Source organism: Mus musculus, chromosome 10 (genome assembly GCF_000001635.26).
Source record: "Mus musculus strain C57BL/6J chromosome 10, GRCm38.p6 C57BL/6J".
NCBI lineage: Eukaryota > Metazoa > Chordata > Mammalia > Rodentia > Muridae > Mus > Mus musculus.
Genome location: NC_000076.6, coordinates 60,088,366 through 60,105,176, shown reverse-complemented (window position 1 = coordinate 60,105,176; position 16,811 = coordinate 60,088,366). Strand labels below are relative to the sequence as shown.

Here is a 16,811-nt window from a genome sequence, read left to right as displayed (position 1 = left end):
TAAAGGCAATGAAAGAACATGATCTTAATCAATAGGAAAAAACACAGGTTGTGAGGGTTACAGTCATCCAGGGCCTGGCATGCCTCCTGAGTGTTGGGTGCCTCAGTAGCCTGGGCTGGGTGGGGACCCCTGGGAAAACACAAAACAATAGTTTCCCTTCCTGTGGTGCTGCTGCAAGCTCCAGATACTGACATCTGCATCTCACAATGGATGCAGAGCCCTCCAGGCGGTACCAGGGAGCTTCACAGTGGAGTCCTTCTCATACGGACTGGAGGGGACTGAGGATCCCAACTTCCATATAGAGTGTCATTCTAACGCCACACATATATAGCATGCGATGGCTATGAAACTTGAGCAGAGTTATCCCAGGCATTTCAAAAGCAAAAGAGTTTGTCCCTTGGGTTGGAGAGGTGATAATCCATCTTCATCATCTTTCCCACATCTTTTTTTTTTATGATTTATTTATTGCATTATGAGTGTACACTGTCGCTGTCTTCAGACACACCAGAAGACACACAGATGGTTGTGAGCCACCATGTGGTTGCTGGGATTTGAACTCAGGACCTCTGGAAGAGCAGCCAGTGCTCTTAACCACTGAGCCATCTCTCAGGGCCTCCCCCATCTTCTTAGTCCCAGTCTTTTTAGTTCAGACAGGGTCTCCAACTTGATATGTAGCTTGAGGGTGACCTTTCGATTTATCTTCCTGTCTCCAGCTCTCAGGTGCTTCCTGGGACATCCAACCCAGGCCTCCATCCAGGTAGGAGAGCCACAGGCCCCCTCAATCCTAGTCAAAGCTATCCACAATGTCTCCACAGCACTTAGCAGACAGCTTCGATGCACAAAGGGTCTGGTTACCAGAGCAGCTTAACAAGAGTGTGGAAAGCAACCCAATGCCGTTCAGGAACTGCAGCTGCCTTCCCATGTAGGTCGGAACATTTTCCACACAGGGGCAGCTCATCCGAGGGGACCTGCTTTTTATAACACCACAACCAGAGACATTCGGCTAGTGTTGAGGGAGAAGCTAGTTAGGAGGAAGAATCCAAAAATGGCGAGACTAAGAATTATGCAAAATAACTCAGAACCTGGTTTATAAAGAAAAAAAAAAGGCTTTTCTTCCAGAGAATTATTGGCAGGTCAGCCTTTCCACACCATGGGCCCCAAATATGACATACTGCTGGACTTACTGTTAAATCATGTGTATCTGTATGTCTTCTACATTTTCTGTTGCATTTAATATTTATCAATACAAAATGGAGAGCCTTCATTTTCTAATATAAATACCCAATCTGTCTCCCATCATTCTCATTTCTAGATGTTCTAAGTTCGAAAAGATAATTGCACAAAGATACTTCAAAATTGTTCATACCAAGCATATCTAGATCATCTGTGATGTTTGTTCTTGGTTGTCAACTTGACTACATTTGGAACTAACTGAAACCCCAGCGGCTGGATACAGCTATAAATGATTTTTTTTCCCCTTTTTGTAATTAAATCATTTGAAGTGACAAGAACGACTTTTTATCTGGATCTTTTGAGGTGGGAAGACACAACTTTAATCTGGCCCACACCCTCTGGGCCCTCTATCTAAAGGACCCAGAAGAAGGAAGCTTTTGACCTTTGCCTGCTTGTCCTTGCTCTCACTGGCAAGTCCATTCCATCACTGGCTTTAGAGCTGACTTCTTTGGGATTCTGGTGTGTACTCAAGACCAGCTGAGACATCCTGCCTTGTCAACTGAACTACTGGACTCTTGGATTTTTTTCATTGGTAGACAGCTATTGTTGGATATAGCTGTAAGCCTGCAAGCCATTCTAATAAATCCCATGTATATTCTATACAAGTATATGTATATATTTCTGTTCCTCTAGAGAATCCCAACCAAGACTCTATTAATCAATCATCAGCTTGTTAAATGTAAAACGGTATCAACAGCTGGTCCCTGTGTTGTGTGAATCTGTGCTCCCAGGATTTGAAGGGGCTGAAACAGGAAGGCAACTTAAGACCTGCTTGGGTAACATGGTCAGAGCCTGCCTCAAACAAACAAGTGTCTACAGAGAACTACTGCACAGACAGGGAAAGTAACGGAGATCTCTGTCAATTGTGAGGAACGTGAGTGGATGGGGAAGAGTTCTGGGCTGGGGATGAAGGCCAGTGGTAGAGCTCTTGTGTATTACGTGATCTGCAGCTGCAAACCCTTCGGAGCTGGCCCTTGTGTCGGTGAGCTTCGTGTCACTGTGACAAACCGCTAAGATGCTTACTGTGTCCTATGCTTTTGGAGGATCCTTGCTGCTTTGGTGGGTTGGCAGGAGAGCTCATTGCAGTAAGAGGGGCAGAGGGGCCTGCTACCTCAGCGTAGCTGGGAAGCAGAGAGCAGAGCCTGGGCATCCCAGTCTTTTTTTTTTTTTTTTAAGATTTATTTATTTATTATTATAGTAAGTACACTGTAGCTGTCTTCAGACACACCAGAAGAGGGCATCAGATCTCATTACAGATGGTTGTGAGCCACCATGTGGTTGCTGGGATTTGAACTAAGGACCTCCAGAAGAGCAGTCAGTGTTTTTAACCACTGAGCCATCTCACCAGCCCCCATCCCAGTCTTCTTTAAGGATACCTCCCCAAGTGGCCTTAGCTCCTTCCAAAGGACCCACTGCCAAGGTTCCATTCCCTCCTAATAATGCCACTGGCTAGTGACTACACTTTAAACACACAGCCTTGGAGAAGGAGCATCCAAACCACAGCGGTCTTATCTGCACGACCCCACAGGGAAGACAGTATAGCATCATACAGTTTTTTTTTGTTATTGGGGTTTTTTGTTTGTTTGTTTTTCAAGACAGGGTTTCTTTGTACAGCCCTAGCTGTTCTGGAACTCACTCTGTAGACCAGGCTGGCCTTGAACTCAGAAATCCACCTGCCTCTGCCTCCCAAGTGCTGGGATTAAAGGCTTGCGCCACCACTGCCCAGCTAAATAAGCTGTGCATTGGCCAGTCTTTAACCTTCTGGTCTCAGAAGCTTTTACACCAAAGTATTACTCAGGACCCCCAAGGACTTCTGTGTGTGAGAAACACAAACATTGGCAATTAGTATGCTTGAAAATAAAAGTAAGAATTTAAAAATACACATATTTAAAAATAATCTCCCCATTTCACATTAAGAAAACAATAGTGTATTATACGAGAAACATAAATCCCTCACAATTAGGGGAAAAGGGGGGGTACTGTTTTCCATTTTTACAGATCCCTTTAATGTCTGCTTCAAAGGAAGACAGGTAGCCTGTGAACTTCTGCACCCAGCAGCTGTCTGTGAGGGCCGCCATAACAAAGTGCCGCAGACCAAAGGCCTCTGTAGCCAGTTTATTTTCACGGTTCCTGAGACTACAAGTTCAAGATCAAAGCACTCGGGCTCAGTCTCTCCAGAGGCCACTGTCCGTGGCCTGTAGGTTTGCACCTTCCACAGGGTCTCACAGGCCCTTCCTCTGGGTCAATCTTAGTCCTGTCTCTTTACAAATGACTCCCAGTTTCCTCTTATGGAGTCCAGGCCAGTGGGACTTAGATCCACCCTGATGGCTTCACATGTCACTTAACTGCCTCTTTAAAGGCCCTGTCTCCAAAGACAGTAACATGGAGGGGCTGGGGGCTAGGCATGACACAGTTCCTAACAGCAGGTGGAAAAGAAAATCACTAGAACAAGTCCAGAAATATTGAGGAAAAAACCTCTAAAAACACACAACGGAGCGGGCCTAAGCCTCACCTTGGCATAGCTCAGAAAACACAAACCACTCATGTATACACTGCATTTAACTCCCAGAGCGATGACGTCCTTGTATCAATGACCTTGTCCAGAGTAAAACGGCCAAAATACCTTAGTACAAAATTAAAATTAGTATAAAATTAGTCTGGACAGCACCGCACCCCCCACACCAAGAAGGTTTCTGGGGATTCTGGCAATCCAAAGCTATACTTTGAGACCAAAGGCTTCCAGGCAAACAAAACAAACTTTAAAAAAAAAAAGATTTATGTATTTTTAAGTGTGTGTGTGTGTCTGTGTACAAGTGACTTGTGTGACTGTGCATGTGTCTGTGTGTGGCATGTATGCAGGTGCTCACAGAAGCCAGAAGAGGGTGACATATCTCCTGGAGCTGGAGTTATAAGCAATTGTGAGCTGCCTGACATGTGTGCTGGAAAGCAGCCAGCCTCAGGACCTCTGGAAGAGCAGAAAGCACTATTAACCACTGAGCCATTTCTCCAGCTCTAGAGTTCTCAATCTTATTAATTCTCAGATTGAAAAATCAGGATAATGGTAATGGTGGTAATAGTGATGGTGATGGTGGTGATGGTGACAATGACAATGATGATGACAATGCCTAGTGTGTTGCTGTGAAGGCTGAGTCAATGTGCAAATATATGACCAGTAGGCATATTCTATTAAGATTAGCTACTACAGCTTGTAAAAACAGAAAACTATTTCTCAAACTTGACCAGGTATAGAGGACACGCCTTTAATCCCAGCACCTGGAAGGCAGAGGCAGAGGCAGGCAGATCTCCGTGAGTTCAAGGCCAGCCTGGTCTTGTTCCAAGCTAGTCAGCCAGACTACATAGACACACTATCTCAAAAAAACAAAACAAAAGATAAAAATTTTAAAAAAGAATCCTAATTCTACTAGTATCTACCAATACACAAACTACTACAAAACACAAATCTTCACTTGCATTCCATTAGTTAGCATGCTGCCATCCCCACGTCACCTCTGGAAAACTGACCCCTGTGCCTGAGAACCCACCTACTGACACACAGCCTGCCTAACCTCGAGGTATGTGCTCACATGTGGAGAGGACAGAAACTCCGAGATCTGATAACTGAGAACCTGACATATCACACGGCAATTTCCAAAATGAAACTCTCAATTTCTACAGGCGTTAAGTCAGTAATACCTAACGCCTCAAAAAAAATTAATGGAGAAGGCCACCCGACAGAGGGGAAAGAAGCTCTGAGAGGCAGTGGGGTCAAAGTAGAGCCACGTCTGTGTACACCCTGAGGTGATCTACAAAAGACCTGCCTGTCATCAGCAGCAAGTTGGAGCCTTTTGGGGAAACAGACCCTGACGTACTTACGAGTGAGTCCTTGGTAAAAGAATAGCTAAGTCAGCAAGTGCCGCACCCCAACACAGGTCACCCGTGCACAGACCACAGCACAGCCACCTGGGAAGCTCATTTATTTGCAGACGGTCTGTGCCATCTCACAGCGCACAGCACAGTGGTCGGCCACACCACAGAGCTCAGGAGCAGAGTCACAGAAAGGAGGGTGGAGGGTAAGGAATGAAGGACAGAAGCCAAGGAGGAGGGGGAGAATGAGAGCCAGGAGGGAGGAGCATGGGCTGGAGCACCCTTCTCTGCCGGTCAACTGGAGCCAAAGGGCCTGCTGCTGCCACACTGCCAGGCTCCCGACATCCAGTCAGTCATGGTTCTCTGCTGCTCTCCTGAGAAGAAACCAAAGAAGATGTGGGATGTGGCAGAATGGGACTCCAACATTGTTACGGCTTGTTTGTTTTAGTGTTTGTTTCTTTTTGTTTTTCCTGCATATATTTCTGGGCACTATTTACATGCCTGGTCTGTAGAGGCCAGACTAGGAACTGGAGGTATAGATGGTTGTGAACCTCCGTGGGGGTACTGGGAATCGAACCCAGGTGATCTGAAAGAACAGCCAATGTTCTTATGCACTGACCCAGGTCTCTAGTCCCTGTGGTTCTTTTGGGATTTAGGGGAGAGGACTTAGTCTCATACATCCCAGGCTGGCCTTGAACTCTCTATGTATCCAAGGATGACCTTAAACTTCTTATTCCCCTGCCTCTACCTTCCACATGCTGGGACTACAGGCATTGGCCACCATATACTATTGTGTATATAGTTTCATGTAAACTATTCACATACTCTACCAACTGAGATATATCCCGAGCCCTGCACCGAAATATTTTTAGGGATTAAATTTACAATGAAAACGGACAGACCAAGCAGCATAAATGTAATCATGACTACTGAGAACTCTGGCCGCTGAGGGAAATGGAAGTCGGGTGGAAGGGCCATCTGCACACCAGGTCGGGACCAGCTCTATTCACAGTAGTCAAGATGTGGGAGAAACCCAAGGATCAGCTGTGCACAGATGGGTAAACAAAGTGTACATACTACAGTGGTCAGTATCCACCTTTAAGAGGAAGGCAGCACTATGAGATGACAGAGAGTGGTGGATCTGAGGACACTATGCTAGGACAAACACCTCACTCAGGCTGCATGAGGTACTCAGCTGTCACAGCATGGGGACAGAGAGTTATATGGTTGCCAGCGGCTGCGGGAAGTGAGGGATGAGGAGAGTGCTGAAGGGTAAAGTTTATGTGGCAAGAGGTGGTGGTAATGACAGCATGGCGACACACTTGGATTTAATAACACCAAACCAACCAAGGGTGAGGGCTCATGCTCTCCTTGTACCCACGAGCATCTCGGTAGACACTGTGGACCCTGGTTGACCATTAAAAGGAACGTGGAGTTGGGGGTTTGGAGGGACCACCCAGGACAACCAGCATCTGTCCTAAATTCGCTCTCTATCGCTAAGATCAAAGACCATGACCAAAGTCAACTTGGGTAGGAAAGGCTTGTTCCACATGGCTTGTTCCCTGCTTTCTTTTATGTCCTAGGACCACCTGCCCAGGGCTGACACCACTTGCAGTGGGCTGGGCCTCCCTCCCCACATCAATCTTTAATCAAGAAAACACCCCACAGGCTTGCCTACAGGCCAACCTCATAGAGGCATTTATGGCCATCGAGTTCCCTCTTCCCAGATGCCTGTAGCTTGTATCAAATTGACAGGTAGCAACCAGCACATCATCCAAACCCCACAGCCACGCCCCAGGGACTGGAATGAAGCCTCTCTTCTTCACCACCTTAGGAAGCCATTCCATTTCTAGTGCTGTCCATACCCGCGTCAGGAGAAGTCAACATGTCCGCAGGAGGCATAGTTTCCAAAGCTGTCCACCGTGAACCTCTGGGAGATGTGAATAGAATTGAGCCTCAGGGAACCAAAGTAGAAGTTCTCAAATGTCTGCAAAGGAAGAAATCAGATAGAGCTGGAGATGAAAATGTTCACTCTCCCTTCTGTCTTTAAACACCACACCACAACAATCCCAGCCTCCCCCGCCCCAGGTTTCTCCTGTCAGTGTTTATTCTGAATAATGATCCTAGAGAGGAGGAATGGGGGTGGAGTGAGAAGGGACAGCCGGTTCTCCTCCTCATTAGTCCTAAAGCCTCCCTGAGAAAATGCATTGGAGAGGAAGGCTGCAAAGTCAAAGCCAAGATGTCTCTACCGAGCAGACACTCCAAGAACAGTAAAGCAGTAAAGAGCCTGGAATGTAGATAGCCGGGCAGTGGTGGCGCACACCTTTAATCCCAGCACTTGGGAGGCAGAGGCAGTCGGATTTCTGAGGCCAGCCTGGTCTACAGAGTGAGTTCCAGGAGAGCCAGGGCTACACAGAGAAACCCTGTCTCGAAAAACCAATAAAATAAAATAAAATAAAATAAAATAAAATAAGCCTGGGGCTGCATGCACTCACGGGGCTTGACCACAGGCTTAGACTTTCAGTTACTGACCCAGAGAGTCCTGGTAGTATCAGATTTTCTTAGGGTGACCTAAAAGCCCAAAGGACGTGTTCCTCTACCTTGTCACTAGCTCTTACTAGGGTCACTGACAGCCTAAGCAGGGGATGAAGCTCATCCCAAACATGAGGTGGACAGTGCGGCAAGGGACGGATACTCGATGTTCAAGCGTGCAACCCTGCCAGAGAACACTGCATGTTTCTGGAAGCCCTTCAGTTAGACGAGAACTCAGGCCAGCATCCTCTAGGAACTGTTCCACACTGCATCTTCCGTTCTGAGTGCTTTGAGAGCCGCAGTGGGAGGGAAGGATTTGACCTTGTGAAAGTACATCCAGAAGGCACACAGTCTGAAGAGACAGTGGGATCCATCCCAGCGGACTGAGGAAGGGTTGGCAGAGAGTAATCTATGGCCACACCACCACAATACACTCCATCTCATCTCAAGCTAAGTCAGGCCTAGGAAGAACCAGGATGGGAGGAGTTTGTTTGTTTGTTTGTTTGTTGTGGTCCTGGGCTTGAGCTCAGGGTTTCTGCATGTGCTCTGCCTCCAAGCTATGGCCCCAGCTCCAAGCAGCCTTTCAATATGAGTAGCCAACACCACTGAGTAGAATCTAAGGGTGGAACGACGCTCTGCACACTGGCAGCTGTCTTCTCACTTTTTGACCAGCCCCACGCCCATGAACTCCAGGCTCTGCCACCTCTCTTCCTCCTGCAATTAGTGGCCCAGAAAAATGTCTGAGGTTCATTAAAAGCTAACTTTACAAAGTCCGGTAAATATTGATTCTTCAACATGACATCAATTTGACCCCAGAGGATCTATGTGGAGGCTGTGAGCTGCGCTCTCTTGTCTTTTTGAAAGGAGACCAGCTCTCTCCTGCACTGACTTACACAATTAACCCTGTTTCTTGGCTCTGGCAGCCTGTGCAAACCATATCCACTCTTGTAAAAAAAAAAAAAAATTGAGGCTGAAATAGTTATCTGCTAATCCCTTTGCTGAACATTAATTTGAAGTGAAAACCACATAAACAAGACTGACAGCTTTACAGCTTTGCAAACCAAAGCCCTCTAGGTACAGACAACACATAATAACCAAGAGACAAAGGAGGGGCAAAATGATGCCATTGGGGCTCAGTATCCTACAAGTTGCTATGGAAGGACTGGTGGCCTTTGAGACCTCTACCCCTCCCTGTGTCCACAGTCCCAAGCAAAGGTGCAAGGAGCTGGAAATGAGCCACCCACGCCTGGACTTTTCCTCTTACAGACCCCCAGACATCATCTGCCCAGGAGAACCCTTACTACGCTCAGCCTGATGAACAGAAACCACGCATGTGTGGTAATGAAGTTAGCTAGACATGATTCCAATGAAGTACTCAGGAGGATCAGCAGAGGAGTAAACATGCACACTCACACTCTCCAGGCCAGTGCAGGCTGTGAAGACAATGTGTGCAGTGACCCCCCACACACACCTACCCATGTGGGACAAAGAAAGTCACGGTGAGCAGAGACAGGGAGACAGACCTGCAAAGATGCCTTCTAAGTTGTCACCTGTTACTGAGACCCAGGAGTTTCTTATGGTGTCTCTAACACCTCCCTATTCTCTATGTCTGGCATTTATTTTACCTTCCCAAGTTCCTGCCTTCTCTGGTGCCGTAGCATCCAGTCAAATGGATTTTGCACATAGCTGTCTGTAGCTCAGGCTAGCCTTCTTTCTAGCCTTTCCACCTCTGTGTTCCTGTTCTCTCTGAATGCTTGGAAAGACTTTGGGACAGATGATCATGCACTGATTTCTCACCTATTTTATTCCTTAGTCACTGTTATATTTTTAGCGTGAAGCCTTGCTGTTGGTGCTATCAATTATTTCTGGTGACTCATCAGAACATAAACCCTGTGGAAGGAGAAACCAAGGCCTGTGTATTCTGTATATTCAGTACCTAGTTATCTACATGGGACCAATAAATATCTGCTGGGCAAAATAACAACAAACCTCCTGCTATGGCCTCACCCTGTCTGCAAGTACACAGTGGGGACAATGTGACATATCTGTGTGTAGGCTGGAATTAAATTATAAGTCCGTCAAGAAATCCCTGAAGGGGACTTACCAAAACTTGTATTACCTCTAATTAAGCTGGGAGTGGGACACATATCTCAATTCTAACTGACACACCTTTAATCCCAGCACTTGGGAGGCAGAAGCAGCCAGATTTCTGAGTTCAAGGCCAGCCTGGTCTACAGAGTGAGTTCCAGGACAGTCAGGGTTACACAGAGAAATCCTGTCAAAAGAAAGAAAGAAAGAAAGAAAGAAAGAAAGAAAGAAAGAAAGAAAGAAAGAAAGAAAGAAAGAAAGAAAGAAAGAAAGGAAGGAAGGAAGGAAGGAAGGAAGGAAGGAAGGAAGGAAAAGCCTAGTCAGTAGCGGAAGCTCACAGAGTCTGCTGGATCTCTGTTTCTGTCTACTGGGACTGGACTCTGCTCTTGGCTCGGTTGCTGATGCGGAGTATCACTTAGCACTGACAATGGGCATCTTGTGCAGGTACATGGCATGGCTCTATCTCCTAAGTCTTAGGGTAGGAAGCCAATGAGAAGAAGGAGGTGTGACTATGGTCTTACCACGAGTCCCTGCTTGCTTGTCTCCAGGTCTGAACATGCTTACAGACATGCATTCTCTACTTCAGTGAAAATGCTTACCTGGAGCCAGGATGGAGGCAAACACCTGTAACCCCAACATTCAGGAGACTCAGGCTAGAGGACTGAAACTTTGAGGCTAGCCCAGGCTAGGTGACATCCTACCTCAACAATACAAACAAAACCAAAAGCCTCCGCTGCAAGTGCTAAGTGTGTGGTGGTGAGAGGACGGGCACTGCTGTCTCTGAGTCTAAATCAGCTGTGAGCAATGCACCCCAGCTCTGCCATCGTTCTAGAAGGCTGCCGCAGAGCCTATAACAGCCTAGCCTGTGGTTCTGGCCGCTCTCTGCTTTCTGCTCTTGATGTGAAGAGGCTCAACCTCACTTCCAACATCTATGAATACCATCAAGCCTGCACCAACCTGGTGACTGTGACTCTCTGAGACAGCAGCCAACCAAACCCTTGCCAACCTTTAGGTGATCCCGTCAGATATTGTGGGCTGGGCACTGAGGGATGAGTGCAAGCAAGACCACCCAGAGGGGACCAGAACTGAGCTGGACCTTAGGGCATGTAAAAGACAGGGCATGGGGCTCAGAGGCAGAAATCAGTGTGGTGAGCAGGGCCAGGGAGGCGTCCTGAAAGTTACAGCTAGAAAGACTCAAGGAGAGACGAATAGATTACGGAAGCCCCTGAGGTCAGGTTCACAAGCTAAACCTCGTGCCAGCCAGAGAAACCCACTGAAGGTGTTTGAGCAGGCGGGGAGAGTCCATCTTGAGGAGATCAGCTGGATGCAGAGGTCATCTCAGCTGAGACAGAAGCCTTGGAAAGGCTGGAGCAGTGAAGCAGCAGGAGTGAGGGACAGAGAGAACATTCTGGGTGTGGAGAAGCCAGGAAGCCACTGTAAGCAGGCATAGGAGGGTGTCAGAGCATTTCTGAGAAGAATCACTCTTGCCTGGCCTCCTCAGGCACCTGCACGCTGCACGTGCCCACACACAGACATAATCCACTCAGCTGTCTGTCACTATGGCTGTATCTCCAGCTGTCATGTCTCAGGCCCTTCTCCAGTCTATAGATTATGATCATGCATTAGACATGAGCTCTGGAGCACAGTTAGACATGTGGAAGCATGCTGCCATAAAGAACTTTACAATTATCCACTTTTAAAAACTGAATTGTAGCCAGGCAGTGGTGGTGCACACCTTTAATCCCAGCACTTGGGAGGCAGAGGCAGGCGGATTTCTGAGTTCCAGGACAGCCTGATCTACAGAGTGAGTTCCAGGACAGCCAGGGCTACATAGAGAAACCCTGTCTTGAAAAACAAAACAAAACAAAACTTTGTTAGTCTTCACATAGTAGAGAATGAACCCACTGTTATGAATTAGAAGTATGCCCTTGTAATCTGTTTGTAAAAAGTTGCCAGTTGCTTCTTTTAACTTTATGATGGTGTTCACGTGTCCATTTAAATTGTTTTGAACTCACTCATGACAGGAGATTTCATGCTAAAAGATGAAGCTGAACCGTACACAGCATTAACAGTGACGGCAGCACTAGCACCAACTGCAGAAGCTAACAAGTCCTGAGCAGGCACCGCAGGCACAGCAGGCACGGTAGGCACGGCAGGCCATTGTCCGCTGCATCCTGACACCCTGAGAAGTGGAAGCTTCTTTTCCTCCATGGCCCTTCTCCCCTGAAGTGGGTCCTGAGATCCCTGGAGAGACTCCCACCTTGTGACTGTCTACGCTTAGTCGACCTTGACTACAGGGAGCTGAGGAAGCCCTGAGTGACTGTGTTGGCAGAGGCAAGGCCATGCCAAGAACTCCATGCATAGCCTCAGCTCAGAGGGAAGCCTTCCTGGGGGACCAAATGCAAGCAGTGTGCAAACAGCGTCCACGATGGCTCTCTTCCCAACCCTCCCATTCCCGGATACTGACAGCCTAAAGACTGCTTCCCTGCAGACACTTTCCTACCGAGAGTAGCTGAACCTGTCCCCTTAGTCCAGCTGTAGACCATAAACCAGTCTTCCTTGTCTACCTGCATACAACAGCCCACTGCCATGTTCAAGTCTCTATAGTAAAATGCTGAGATTCCTAGGTGCTGAGGCTCCATCTGAGAGCACAGTCCATCCCAGCTTTCTGTTTCTGGGTTGGCCTTCTTGTCTTTTATTTTACTTTGGTTTTTATTTTTTGACAGGGTAGCCCTCTCGCTGTGTAGCCCTGGCTGGCCTTGAACTCACAGAGATCTGCCCTGTCCCCGCCTCCTGAGTCTCACTGCCCCCAGTCAGGTCCAAGTGCTATGGATCCATGTAAGGACAGGATAACACTGTATCACCAGGGAGAAGACTCTAAGAGTCCTCACTGTGTCCAGGCAGACTTCCACATGTTCCGAGGGCAGGCAGCATGGTGACTGGTTGCCTGCAGGACTTCATTCACACCTGACTGCACACAGTTCTGGCCTCTCCTTCCCTCCTCTCCCTCTCCTGGCTCAAAGGAACTGTGTGCCAGCTACTCTGGGGATGCAAGCTCTTCTTTGAGTTTCATATTTTCTGTGACTTCTATAATGTCTGAAGGTAACAGATCTGTGTTCTGTCTCCCTAGAAACCCAGTTACTATTACATTTAAAGATCAAGCTCTTGAGGGAAGGAGGGAAAATTCTCTTTGTCCTTCCAGTTGACTGCAAGCTCGCCATATTCTCTCATGCTCCAATTGTGTCTCCCCATGCATGGCCTTCTACTCTCTAGCAAGTGAAGAAGAAAGGCAGCGGGTGTTCTCCACTCTGGACGCTCCTGTATTATATACAACGTGGGTAACTGTGTGTGTTCTCCCCTCATTAGTCCGCCTGAGTCTTGAACCATCACCCTGCCCTGGTCCTGTACTCCGTGTCTGACCCAGCCTGGATTTCCTGCCTAATTGTGTGTAGCCCTGAAGACTTAATGCCCCAGTCCAAAGGCTGCCCTTTGTGGGCTGCCCAACTGGGTGGAACTCAAGATGGCTACCAGGGTGAGTACCTGCAATATTCTAATGCCACCTGAATGTTGAATGCCACATTCCACAGCACTGAAACAGCTGACAGACGACAACAGTTAAGAACGGTGGAAGAGGAGGTACCCAAATGCCTGGGCGATCTTTTTTTTTTTTAAGATTTATTTATTTATTATATGTAAGTACACTGTAGCTGTCTTCAGACACTCCAGAAGAGGGAGTCAGATCTTGTTAAAGATGGTTGTTAGCCACCATGTGGTTGCTGGGATTTGAACTCCGGACCTTCGGAAGAGCAGTCGGGTGCTCTTACCCACTGAGCCATCTCACCAGCCCCTGGGCGATCTTGATGGGTACCCAGGAGACATAAGAGCGTTCTTCCCCTTTGGTAGCACGCCCCAGTCCTTCACATCTGTGCCCTCCTGCTCCCTAATGGGTGGGGAGGTGGACTTGTAAGTTGATCTTACAATTCTCCCATCTTGGCTAAGAATCTGCTTGCTCACTGCTGAATGTAGTTCTGTTGCTGGCTCCTCAGTCCCCAGAGGAAAAGGTTCCAGTTTGGTAAGGGCCTAGTGAGAGGAGAGACATCGATCTTTTCCTGTCATGTAAGGTAGAGAATCGAGGCTCCCTTCAGATAGCTATTTAATCTCTCGCTGTGGGCAGCTCCCCCTTAAGAGAGGTCTCGGGAAGGCCTAGCCTAACCTTCAAAAGCTAACACATGGCTTGCACAGTGAGCTCTTCCCCTGGTTCATGGGTCAGCTGACTGGAGCTCAGCTGAAAATTTGTAATTGAATTTTGGGAGAGAATGAGAATAAATGAACTAAATTGCTCCACTGAATTCAGTGCCTAAATGACAAGGAGAGACAGAAGAAAAAGCTCAAACTACAAGTTCAAAAGCAGCAGAAAAAAACCTGGTTCAAAAGACTGCTCTTTTGAACTTAAGGCAGTTCATGAGGAGCAGGAAGACAAAGCATTCTGTTGTTTAGAAAATAGTAGATCTGGTGGGAGATTTAAGTAAAAAAAAAAAAAAAATCCAGTCAAAGAATTTCAGGCCCGTGGAGTTTTCCTCTCCTGTTTTATAACAACCCGGGGATGCTGAGCTCTCAGCATTATCTCCCCAGCACTTTCCTGATACTCATACAGCTCTGTGGTTATGGGGGGTCCCTTAAAAGAACATAATGAACAGCTACGGAGAAGGACTGCTGATGTGGGGAGACTTAACAGGAATGGAAGACTGCCAGTGTTCTCCATGGACAGCAATAAGGACAAACTTGAATACTCTAAGAGGAAGCTCTAGTACCCAAGTCAGGGAGGATTTGAAAACTGTAATGTACACACAGCTATCCTGTGCCATGGACACAAAGAATCACTAGGAAACGAAATTCTTGCAGGCAATGCGGTATACACCTCTAGTCCCAGAATCTGGGAGGTAGAGGTAGGTGGAGGAATGTCTGTGAGTTTGAGACCAGCCTGGTCTAAACTACATAGGTCAGCCAAGGCTACATAGTAAGACCTGTCTAAAAACTGCAAAGAAAGAAAGAAAGAAAGAGAGAGAGAGAGAGAGGGAGGGAGGGAGGGAGGGAGGGAGGGAGGGAGGGAAGAAGAAGAAGGATGGGAGAGAGAGAGAGAGAGAGAGAGAGAGAGACTCTTTAATGTATGCTCATGTGTGTTGGGGTGCAGATGTGTATAGAGGCCAGAAAACAATCTCAGCTGGTGTTCCTCAGATGTCATTAGGTTTTTGTTTTTGTTTTTTGAGACAGAGTTTCTCTGTGTAACAAGAGCCCTGGCTGTCCTGGACTCACTTTGTAGTCCAGGCTGCCCTCATTGAGCACGGCCTGCCTCTGCCTCCTGAGTGCTGAGATCAAAGGAGTGCACCATCATGCCTGGCCGTATCATTGTTTTTTGGGTTTTGTTTTTTGAAACACGGTCTGACTCATGGTTTGCAGATTAGAGTAGAAAGACTATCCAGCTCCATAAGTCTGCTGTAAAACCACCTGAACATTGTCAAGAATAAAGTCAAATGCCATGTTCCATACAGACTCCACCAACTGCTGCATCAACCTGAAGGTGAGGAAGAGGCACCATTGAAGAGAAAGCTCCAGCACCCATGGTTGTCCTTCAGACTTAGCTTCATTCTTGGGTTTTTTCTTTTTTTCAAAGATATTTTAAATTTTGAACTGGATACAGCGGCTCACGCCTCTAATCTCAGCCACTGAGTTTAAAGGTCAGCCCAGACAGTAAAACCAAGTCTTAAGAAAATAAACTTGGTTTAAAAGGCCTATTAGGGCACTCAGAAACATTTCATGGTCACTTGTGTATTGGACATAACCACGGGAGTGGTTATTTTTAACTTAGTATTCCTGTCAACATTATTATATGGCATCTAAAACCAGGAACCTTAAAAACTTGTTCTATCCATATACCCTCAATTGACTGTTGGGACATGCTTTTTTTTTCTCTTTAAGTAAAAAAATTAATAAATTAAAAAAAAAAAAGAAAGACTACCCAGAATGCCCCAGAGGTCTGCCTGTCTCTGCCTCCTACTCTAACACTGCAAGCAACACACTAGCATGCTTGGCCTTTTCACATGTTTTCCAGAGCCTAAGCCTGGTCCTCGGCTATGCTAGACAAGTCGTTCTATGACTGTACCAAACCCACCGGCTTTACATTGCCAGTGCAAACTGGAACTTTCATCAGCTGAGCCATCTCCCCAGCCCAGAAAATTAAACCTTTTCTGTCACCAAGTGAAGACAGATTGAGAGCCACTGGGACAAAACAGGTTAAGGTCAAAACCAAGGGTCCAAGCTGGGCAGTGGTGGCACATGCCTTTAATCCCAGCATGTGGGAGGCAGAGGCAGGCGGATCTCTGTTGAGATCATGATGAGTCTGGTCTACAGAGTGAGTTCCAGGACAGCCAGGGGACTATATAGAAAGACCCAGTCTCAAAAACAAAACAAAACAAAACAAAAACCCAAGAGTTCTCTGACAGAGAACTCAAAGTTAAAATGGAGTCTTCTTAGCCAGCATCTTGACACACACATCTGTAACCCCAGCATGGGGGAGGGAGGCGTAGGAGCCGGCAGGTTTGAAATGAGCCTGGGCTACATATGGCCCTGTTAGAAAGCAATTCCAAGCACCCTGCTGCCGTGCTCTCATGCTCTGTGGAGCCACGGGTTTGAGTTTGTTTCCTCGGGAGAGCACAGAGGGGATTATTGATTTCTAGTAACACAGTGGTTTACACTGGAAGGAAGCAAGCGGCAAGCCGGAATGCTGACTGTAGCCATTTTTCCCAGCATTCACCTTGGACCCACAACTCCTTCCTCGCAGTCTGGTGGCTAACCATCAGACACCAGGAAGGGCTGCAAATCTGAAACTGGAAATCTTGGAGTGTGACCTCAAGGTACAGAACTAAAGGAAGGCTGGTCCCCAGCAGGGAACAAGCCTGCAGGGCTTCCTGCCCTTCTTCACTCTCAGACAAAGCAGTGGTCATAGTCCTCAAAGATCCCTCTTTGGAAAACAAGTTTACTTATGGGAAAGTGAGGTGACTCTGCCACTAGCAGCACTTGACGCTCGAAGCCTGATC

At 47.2% G+C, this 16,811-nt stretch overlaps 1 protein-coding gene across 7 annotated transcripts in view; it reads right to left on the bottom strand.

The window, feature by feature from the left end:
* Positions 1 to 5,186: 5,186 nt before the first annotated feature.
* Positions 5,187 to 16,811, bottom strand: part of Ascc1 (activating signal cointegrator 1 complex subunit 1) — a 97,399-nt gene continuing 85,774 nt past the window's right edge. For 5 of the 7 annotated variants that reach the window (XM_006514039.3, XM_006514041.4, XM_030245250.1 and 2 more), the window contains 2 exons: positions 6,963 to 7,084; positions 5,191 to 5,471 (listed from right to left, as the gene is read on the bottom strand). In XM_006514039.3, the coding sequence (XP_006514102.1) occupies positions 6,968 to 7,084 (117 nt within the window). In that variant the 3' untranslated portion in view covers positions 5,191 to 5,471; positions 6,963 to 6,967. Of the gene's footprint in view, positions 5,472 to 6,962; positions 7,085 to 16,811 lie in introns of all 7 variants that reach the window. The other 2 variants (NM_026937.3, NM_001199187.2) reach the window with 1 other exon arrangement.